This window comes from Acartia tonsa, chromosome 7, assembly GCF_053477335.1.
Source record: "Acartia tonsa isolate MP-2025a chromosome 7, ASM5347733v1, whole genome shotgun sequence".
NCBI lineage: Eukaryota > Metazoa > Arthropoda > Copepoda > Calanoida > Acartiidae > Acartia > Acartia tonsa.
This window is the reverse complement of record NC_137266.1, coordinates 37,503,074-37,513,572: the sequence shown is the minus strand read 5'-3', so window position 1 is coordinate 37,513,572 and position 10,499 is coordinate 37,503,074. Positions and strand designations below refer to the sequence as shown.

The following is a 10,499-nucleotide window of genomic DNA, read 5'->3' as shown; positions in this document are numbered from 1 at the left end:
AAAGACAGACAGACAAATATATATAAATATAGATAGACAGACAGATAGACAGACAGGTAAACGGACAGTTAGATAGATAGATAAACAGGGAGTCAAACAGACAGACAGACAGAAATACATACAGACAAAGAGACAGAAATTCAGATAGAAAGTTGACAAATATATATAGAAAAAAAGACAAACAAAAAGACAGACTAAAAGACAGACAAAAAGACAAACAAATAAACATATGGATATACAAATTAAAAACAGATTTTCATAAAAAAGTAAAATAATGTAATAAAGAATTTTGATTAAAATATTGTAAATATTTCTTAATTACAAGGAAATCATAGAAAAATATATTAGAAATATCACAAGGTATTTTTATGGATGTACAAAAATAATCGGGTATAGTTCTTTCCACGACATCCCTCCATAAGGAGCGATTCTCCGTATTTTTCACAGTAGCTTTTCTCCTATTTCTAGCCCCTGCGGGGGGCTCTAACCCTGTGGGGCAATCACCTAACACAATATAACCTAACCTAACCTAAAATAACGTGGCAACTCTTTAGTCATAATGATAATGTCTGTACAGCCTTTTTTTTAAGTCAAAAGTAAAAAATGACAAATTTGACAAAATGAAATAATTCTATTGATATAAAGCAGGGAGCGTGTTTCCTTTGCAATTTGGAATATTTTTTTTGTTATTAGCATAACATCTAAGTATATATCAACTGATCATAAAAACATTCAAGCTTTGCTTTTATGGGTGTCATCTTCCAGACATATCAGCAGTAACTAATATTGTTTACGTCTCTGGTATGACACGGTTTGGACTAGATTTGAGCCCGACACCATACCGACAGAATGCAAGCAAACTTTTTGGAGAAAAAAAGAGTATTTCTTTTTGCTTATTGTAGGTAGGTTGGGGTTTTTTAAAGATAGAAGAGCCCAGCAGGGTTAGTATCCGTAGAAATAAGGGCCTTCAGGGGCTAAAATTGGGTGAACTATAGAGGGAGAAAGACTTTGTGCCGACCCTTAATTGGGTCTCTGAAAATCAGCCAATGATAACGGGAATTTTAACACAGCCAGGTAGCAGAAAACAATTTGCTATACAGACGAAAAAGGTCATTGAAAAAAGGGGGAGGTAGTTATTTGTATCTACATCTATACTATAGATCTGTTGTGTAAGTAACAAAGGTCGCTATCATTTTTAGATTAGCCCTGCAAAAAACACTAAAATCATTTTTACTCAAATCAATTAGGTTGTTCTACAATATTCTATGCCTGTCTGTAAGTCTATAGAGAATAATAATAGATAAATTACACCATCCTAACAATAGTTAAAGAAAAAGGCGTTTCTTCATAATAGCAAATTATGCTTATTCGATTAGATAATCCTTATATAAAAGTAACAGGATATGTGTTTGTCTGTATCGAAGGATCTCTGCGACCGCTGAACCGATATGTTTCTCCTTAACAGCGTACCTTCGCAAAGGTTCTAGGAAGGTTTATAACTATATGGGGGAGGGAAGAGAAATCGCCCCCGATAGAAAAATGACCCTACCTCCCATTTTTTAAAAATTGAAAATGGTGTAATCGCCTTTTCCCTCCCCCACTACATCAATTGCCCCAAGAGACCTCTAGGAGAGTGGCCGCTAACTTTAGAATTATAGAATTTGTTAAGGAGGGTAAAGCTTAATAAAAACACACGTTTTAATTTAGTCAATGGCTTGGGGGTAAGGGACGTGTAGAGGGTGTCACCCCCCCCCCCCGAACATTTAAATTATGAAGCCCTGTTTTCCTTTTAACAACCTTAATGATTTCATACACCCCTTGCGAATCGCTCTTCACACCGCTGCACTGGTTTAGGTACATGATTCTATGTATCTTATATTACTGTATTAAACTTTACTGTCTATAATATAGACTCTATATTATGTAGTAATATAATATTTGTTATTTTTTGTATAATTATCCTTTTTTAAAAACTTTTATATTATAAAAAAAATTAGGGTATTGTATTAACGTTCTTTCAAAACCGCTCTCTATTTCTCCCCCCCTCCCAGATTTTCTATAAATTTTCTCTCAACGTATATGATGGTCTCTGAAGGCTCCGTTGAATCCAAATTATACTCCGTCAACGTAAATTCTCCGTATTTCCCGTTCCTCTTGTAGTATGACTCTCTACCTCTCTCTCTCTCTCTCTCTCTCTATCTCTCTATCTCTCACACTTTATCTCTGTCTCTCTCTCCCTCTCTCTCTCTCTCTCTCTCTCTCTCTCTCTCTCTCTCTCTCTCTCTCTCTTTCTCATCATAGTCTGTATCATAATGGAAATGGTTTTTCTAACCCCTCCCTCCCCTTCCTTAGTAATTGATTGTAAGTGTTCTGAACAAGATCTCAGTGACTAAACCTAATAATGATGTTATTCTTTAATTCAAAACGTTCATCTGTCCTTACTATTGGGAAAACATATTTTCTCGGCTGCCAAAAAAGTTAGACGGTTGATAATTTTTGTAAAGATTTTGCTAACAAATAAACATCCGCCACTCACTATGTCTGTCTGTCTGTATTTCTCTGGGGGCAATAAAAATTTAAGAAATGCGGTTTTTTTGTAAGGTTTATCAATCACCTCATAATTGGCGAAGCTGGTGTCTATGACACTCTAAAGTCAAGTCTAACTTCTAAGGATATCTATTGGGAGCCAAATATCTCCTTTTCTGTCCAAACACCCGGGGTATTGGGTTAAGTAACACCCAACAGACAATCAACTCTTTGATTGCACGACTATTGACTGGAAGTCCCACCTGTGCATGGTAATGAGTTGCGCCTGTTTTGTCATACCCACCCATACTCTAACTATTACATTTTCTTTGTTGTTTTCAAGCAAAGAAGTTTGATTTTTTCCCAAGATTTCTTATTTTTTCTGTTTGTATGTTGTTATGCTTGTTTTTTTTACTGCAATTTGTTTCTTCAATGAAATTATATAATCTAAAACTAATGAGATAAGTTAAAATATTTTTTTTTGTAAGTAGCATATCCAACTTACCAAATTATTAGATTTTAAGATTACATTTCTTAAATATTTATGGCTTCGCTGCTTATAAATGTTATCATCCTTGTGATATTCAAAGAGTTTTGCTATAAACGAAAACAACTTTGATCAAGTATTTTTGTTATAATTATAGGCTACGCTAAGAATGGATGTTGACATCCATGTTTTATATATTATTCAAAGAATTTAGTCAATATGTGTTATATTAAAAACGTCATAAGCGTTCGATTTTCTTTTATTTACAAAAACAAAGATGATTTGTCCATACATAGCAGAGCAACACAATATATCCTATGTCCTAAGATAAAAAAAAGGTAATTTAAATTAAAGTAAAAGAATAGAGAGGGAATGGGTTAACTATGCTCCACCAACTGTCTCAGCCTACTCTATGACGACTTAAGTCCAAACCATAAGAAACTGCGGCTAATCAATCAATTAATACAACTTTGGGTACCAGTATGTTTTCCAGTCCAATGCCTTCTCCCTCTATGAGGAAGTTTATAGCCCCCCCCCCCCCCTCCCTGTGTCAAATCTTGACCAACAACATGTTTTTACATTATTTTCCTTATAATTGTTCTTTTTCAGTACAGATACTCTATAAGTGAGTCATATGTTTGCCTGTCAGTTTTTTACGACGTACTTACACATATGAGGAGTTTGTCAATGATTGGCGGTTTCCCTAAAATTGCATTTGAACCACAAACGAACGTTATGAAAATAACGCCTTTTGTAGGTTATGCAAGGTTAGGTATAAAGTTCCTTACAGGGATAATACCCTTTAGGGATAGGTCACCCCACAGGGGCTAGAATAAATAATGAGTAGGTTTTTTTCAAGATAAAAAAATTAAGTTACAATGTAGCTGGACAAAGTGTCTCAAAAAAAATCATCCTTGTGACGTCATAAAAATGAGGGATTATTCATATCCTTTTTAGGGGTTTTCTTTCACACTTCTCCTCTCATCTCCCTCATTTTTATTACGGCACATGGCTTATTTTTGAGACACTTTGTCCAGCTACGTTACAATAAATGCAAAAGCATGACCCAAATATTAATGGCAAATAATGCTGCAATTGTTTTGATATAATTGTTCTTGTTTTTTGTTATGTCCAAAACAATTGCAGAGTACCCCCTTGAGAGTAGTAATACCATTCTCTCCTATCATATATAATAAATAACAAGAATAGACAGGTTTTGCATTGCAAAACTCCACTATTTTAATTATTCTTCTTTTTGCATTCGGAATAGTCATTTCTAGTATGGCTTCGAAACTGATTAATATCCGCTGGATAAGAACCGGTTTTCATAAAGATCATGTATCCACGACTATTAAGATAAATAACTATTATCGCGTCGAATTAATGACAATTTTCCGAGGATAGTATAATGGTATGGATTGTATGGCTCTGAACCGATTTGATTCCAGCGAAAGTGAATTAGATACTAAAAAAAATAATAACAATATATTTCCTTAATAAATGATATGAAAATGAAAATAGCTTAAAACCTGATACAGAATGAAGTTTTAGGTATCTTAAAGTAATATAAAGATGCTACGCACATCAACAAGTGAGACCAATCCTTAAATTAGAGTCGACACAGGAAGAATACGTAATTGTAAGAAAAATCTTCGCAAAAATTAAAAAAAAATTCTTCAAATGCAACTGCTAAGTTGTAGAGTAGATGGGCATTGTCGAAGAAATCGAGGCAAAAAATTAAATGGCTGTGACGTAATGCATTAAAAAAAGAAAAAAAATTAAACAACTTATTTCATGGAATGGAAAATTCAATATTAGTTTAGAAGTTAGCGAGATTCAAACAGACAAACAACAAAAACCTTACCACTTATTTCACCTATTTCAAAACGATTAACAAGCTTCTAATTTTTTTTTTTTTTTTGGGGGGAAGGGTATAAAATGTTATTAGGTGGTATAATAACAAATTGGGTCATGATTAAATTGTATTTCAAAGAATGGAGGGAGGGGGGGGGGGGTGTGGGGTCTGAGGGTTAATTGCCTTCACTAAAATATTTACCCCTCTCCCTTCCTTGGACGTCCTTGTACCGATTTTTCTATTTTAAAGATAGTATGTTTTTCAACCTATTTCAAAAAAATAAACTATTTTTAAGAATTGGTCTCCATCTGAACTTACTCTAAAAGCAAATTTATTTTCAATCCTCAATCACATAATTTGATATTGCTTACTTAGATAAAATAGAATTATACTTTTTTCTATCTTCTATTTTCTTTTTCATTTTTTCATGAACCTTACGGGATAAGACAGTGGTCCATAGATTAATATACAGCTCTAATGATGATAAACAAAATTACACCATTTGTAGACTTAAATTATTAGATGCAAAGTTTAAACATTTCTAGTTTTCTCTACCTCATTTTGAGCAAAAAAGTTACTAAATTATGCGGGGGGCTGTAGCCCGAAAGTGCGCTATCCCTACGGGACCTTTTCTAACCTTAACTTAACCCAACCTAACCTAAAATAAATATAAAAAAGTTCTTTTGTGGTCCAGATGCAATATGATGTAAACTGCTTGATTTTGTTATTATTTGTTCTTATTTTGTTTGCAGTTTTCTTCGCAACATCACTGCAAAATTAAATGTTGCGAATTTGCAGCAACAACGCTGTAATCTTATCTATGTATCTCTAATCATTTGGAAAATTGATTTGTAAACTTGGATTGTGCAATGGATATAGAATATACGTGGATATATTGACAAGAGAAAATGTCGTAAATCTAGGTTGCTTAATTTATTGGTCAATTTGTTTATCCAGTAGAAGGGGAGGGGTTGGAATAAATGAGATGGATTTTAGCCAGCTGCAAGTATCACTTCATTATATTAGAAATCTAGTGCAACATACAAGTTATAATGTATCGATTGGTTGGGAAAATGTGTTTAAAATTAAAGATAATTTAATCCAAAGATATTTATAGGTGAATGATTTTTAAGTTGAAGTATTGGGAACAATGTGAAAAATATGAAAGGAGTTAGACAGCTATATTTAGTTAATTATACTCCATAATGATGGGAATGTTTACAAGAAGTTTCAGCCTTCCATCTTTGATAGGAGCCAAGAAAATCACCTTTTTCCCATTTGATGACTTATGGACGGACATTTGAAATTGTAGAGTAGCTTCTGTAATAAAAAACACTATAAATAAACACAATATTTTTTGTTTTAATTGTGATAAATTTTCCTTTGACAGACTTATTACAAAATTTAATCTTTTTTGGGAAACGTATTTGTAATGTTAACATAAATATTGTTTTAGAGTAATTGCATATTTTACTGTAAGTCATAAAATTTAAATCTAAATCCTAACCCATTTACTGTGTGAAGTAGATAGATATATGATTTAATAAAAGGTCAGTAAAATATCTGAAACCACTGGATCAATTGGTCTAGGCAGGTTAAAGCTAATTTTTATTGGATCTGCCCATCCTGTGATCTTAAGGGATAAGACAATGGGTGATAAATTGATAAAAAAACATCCCCAATTATGACAAACATAATTATTAGTTTAAAGTTTAGACACTTATAATTTGAACCAAACCAATTAAGTTTTAATAAAAGTTCTTAAACTTTTTAATCCTGTCTTTGTAATTATTTTAGAGCGTATATATAAAACTTTGGGTACCAGCATAATGTACAATCCAATATCCCCTCCCTTCCTGATGTCTGACCCTTTTAGAACGAAGCCCTGTAAACACTACCCGAACTCCCAGCAGAAAAAAAGCTTAAAGGGGGGTAATTACCTTCCAGCCTCCTTGTAGAGCGAATCCATTAGAGTAAGTAACTTGTAATTACTCCTTTTATATAAATTTTTAAATTGCAGGGAGGGAATATTGGATTTTAAATTATATCAGTGCCAAAAGTCATATAGATACGTTTACTCATTTGTGATCTTAAAAGCTTTGGGTTTCAATCTGATTGGTTGGTTCAAACATTTCCACCAATAATTTCAATCTAAAAGAAGGGGTTAACCTTCTTTTTCATAATTGGGGGTGTACCTAAATTTATCCTCCATTGTCTTATCCGTTAATATCCCTGGTAAATTGAAAGTTTAAGTAAGTAAATGTCAGAGTTGCATGATAAAAACTTTAAACATTAAAACAATAGAGTAAATTACAATAGAGTAAATTACAACAGAGGTAATCTATTAGAATAAACTCACAAATAAAAATGGTTAATTTTGTCCATTAGACGTTCAGTATTAACATTATAGTTGTTGAAAATATAGTAAAAACAGTTATTTGGATTAGTTTGATTTAAAAAACTTAAATTGTACAATTTTCCCCATGTAAGTTATAATAGTTATTTTTAGCTCCGTATTATAGACACCTTTCCGCGGATATTAAAAGTAAAAATTATAAGATTTAAACTAGTTTTGTTAGACAAAAGTTTAATATTCGTGGAAAGTTGTCTGCCAACTGGTTCTAATCCAGAGGATATTAATCGGTTTGAAGCCATACTAGAAATATTCTTATATATAAAAGCAGCAATATTTCTATCTGTATGTGTGTTGTAAAAACCTCGCTACTCGCTGAACCACTATATATAATAGCTTCGCTCCTAGACTGATTAAACCCTTTTAAAGCTTTTACTGTTAGATATTTATAATTAAAGTTAATCAAAAATCAATTTAATGTACTTATCACACTCAAAATAATATTAATTAACTATCAATATAAAACTAATTTAAATATATAGGGAACAAAATATAGATTTTAGTAGGGAAGCTACTCTTTGCTTTGTATATCTGTTTAAACATTGACTTTACGTCAAATAGGGAGCGGAATTGAACTGTAAATTATTATAGTACTCAAAGTTTTTAAGCAAATGAAAGAATGTATAAAATCATAATTAATTGGTACACATTAGCAATGTCCGATATTTTCTACCAATAATTTAAATCTACAGAAGAGAAAATTTTGGTTACTTTAATTGGGGGCAGTTGAATTATCGCACATTTTCTTATCCATTAAGATTCCTGACCTAAATAATTCTTTTTGTTATACTTCCTTATTATGATACTTCTTTTCGCCTATTTTCACCCCCCCCCCTTTCCTATTCCCCTCGGATAAAATCCTGTGTACGCCCCTACAATGAATATTGAAAATTATCCTTAATATCCCAGGGATATAAAGGGATAAGACAATGATGGATAAATTCAATGATTCTACATAAACTTAATCCCTTCTGTAGATTTATACAATTAGTGGTTGAAATGTTTGAAAACCCAAAAGTCAATAAAAGTGTCCCAAGTTGTTATAAAACTTTAGGAGGACTACTATAATAAAGAGCCCAATGTCCCCTCCCTTCCTGCTAATATCCGCTATAATCTGCTATTAATGATGTGTGTTTATTTTGATTGATAAGTATATAATATCAGTATTAACAAAGGGACAGTACATTTATTATACTTTTAAACAAGAAGTAAAATTTAAACAACCCCAGTTATGATAAAAATTGTTACTGCTTCTGTAAATTAATGGTTGAAAAGTGTAGATACTTTTATTTTGTAACTATGAATCAAGATTTTAAAGTCCCCAAAGTTTTTAAGTCAACAATTGAGAGAAAGTGTTTTTTTTCAAAATTAAGGACTAGCATAATATACAGTCCAATATTCTCTCCCCCCCCCCCCTCCAAGTTTTATTTTGATAAATTGTAAAATATCAATAACTGTAAGGTTCTTAACTTTTATTGACAATGATTATCACTCAACAATTCTCAGAGATCTGCAGGAATTTTTGGAGGAAAAATTTAGACACTGCTATAGTTTGTATCAACACTAAATTTACATAGATATGTACATATATATATGTATAAACCAGATAACTCCCTGACCCAAGTGGTGGGGACCTTTTTTTATTCTAAACAATTGTTTTCTGCTATGTTTCCGATGCTATTGCCCGATATTCCAAGACCCAATTGAAAGTCTGCACAGGGTCCCCATCCAATGGTCTGGGTAACATATAGCTCGTGTCCCAATAAAGGAGAGATTGTGTTCTAGTATTACAATTTAACTTAATTCTGTTATTAATCCCATAATTTTTAATTTTCTATCTGAGGAAATTTGTTAGAAAACAATGCGACAAATAACTATTTTACTATAAATAAAACTGAAAGAGTACTCTTTTATAGTGTTTTAAAAGATAGATAATAAGAAGGACATACAAGAATTTTCCGTGACATCCTGTTATTCAACGCAGGTTTTTTTGTCTGTAGCTTAAAAACTACTAAATTGATTTAAAGATTTGAATTTTGAGTTGGATTTAGGCTATTTTTGTTTTTATGCGAAGCTCCTAGATGCTAGGGGCATAGCTGCTAGTATATTCAATTCATATCCTTTAATTTTTCAATTTTACGTTTTCTTGATAAAAAAAATATTGTGGAATTTTTTTTTCCTGTATGATAATAGGCTGAATGACACTTAAGCTGAATATTAACATATTTATTTCTCATAAATGTTTATTATTTTATCATGCTAAATTTGGTATATAAACTTAAGCTTCACCTACTCTGTCTGGCTATTTGTATGAAAAATATCCTGGGAGGGAGAAGACATTGCCTTTTTGATTACAATAGACTCCAAAGTTTTATCGGAAACGTTTTCTTATTCGTTGGCTCAACAACTTTAAAGACTTTTATTCAATTTCTAATTGGATGGTTTATTAAATTGACTGTTGAAACGTTTTATCTACTAATTGTAATCTACAAAAATTTGCATGTCATCATTGGGGATGTACATTAATTACCACCTTTGTAGATTAAATTATTAGATGTCTCCTTTGGATACTAGGTATTTGGAACGAACCAATAAAATTTTATTGTTCTTGAACCAACGAATAAGATATTAAACTTTCAAATATTCCCTATTAAAACGGTTTTTGTTTAATGCAAAAGATGTCAGAAATTGTGGTCCGATTGACATAACCAATTGTACCTCATCTTTCTAAAAAAAACAATATTTAAATTCATATTTTTTGCCTGATGCATACACATTTTTTTTCAGAAAAAATGTTAAAATATTATGGTGAAAAAGAGTTAGTTTCAGCGAGTTGATTTTATTTGATGTTGATTTATCCTTAGTTATGAAGCTAGCGGCCTCAATATGGATGTTAACATTAATTCTTCTACCCAATGGTAAGTTTCAAATTTATCCTCATATAAAAGGAAATAACATGATCTGTGTCTGTCTGTACCGCAGGATCTCGCTTACCGATGAACCTATGACTCTCCAGCTTCTCGTGGATCCTGGGTAGGTCGATAACCATTGTTTTTTCTGCCTTTTCTTTTTAAAACTAAAATTAAAAGTTTCCTTTGGATGGGGGGGTCTACTTCTTACCCCACCCTCAAGTTCCCCTAGAGGCCTCTACTGAATTGATTGATTTCTCAATTTTATGAAAGCTTCACATAGGTCCCAGAATGGTTAAAGCTATACAA

General features: G+C 32.1%; 1 protein-coding gene across 1 annotated transcript in view; it reads left to right on the top strand.

The window, feature by feature from the left end:
• The first annotated feature begins 10,072 nt into the window (after window positions 1–10,072).
• The window catches only part of LOC145324303 (cell adhesion molecule 3-like), a 48,557-nt gene continuing 48,130 nt past the window's right edge, over window positions 10,073–10,499 (top strand). The window contains exon 1 of the mRNA XM_080166917.1: window positions 10,073–10,199. Coding sequence (XP_080023043.1) covers window positions 10,148–10,199 — 52 coding nt within the window. The 5' untranslated portion in view covers window positions 10,073–10,147. The remainder of the gene's footprint in view (window positions 10,200–10,499) is intronic.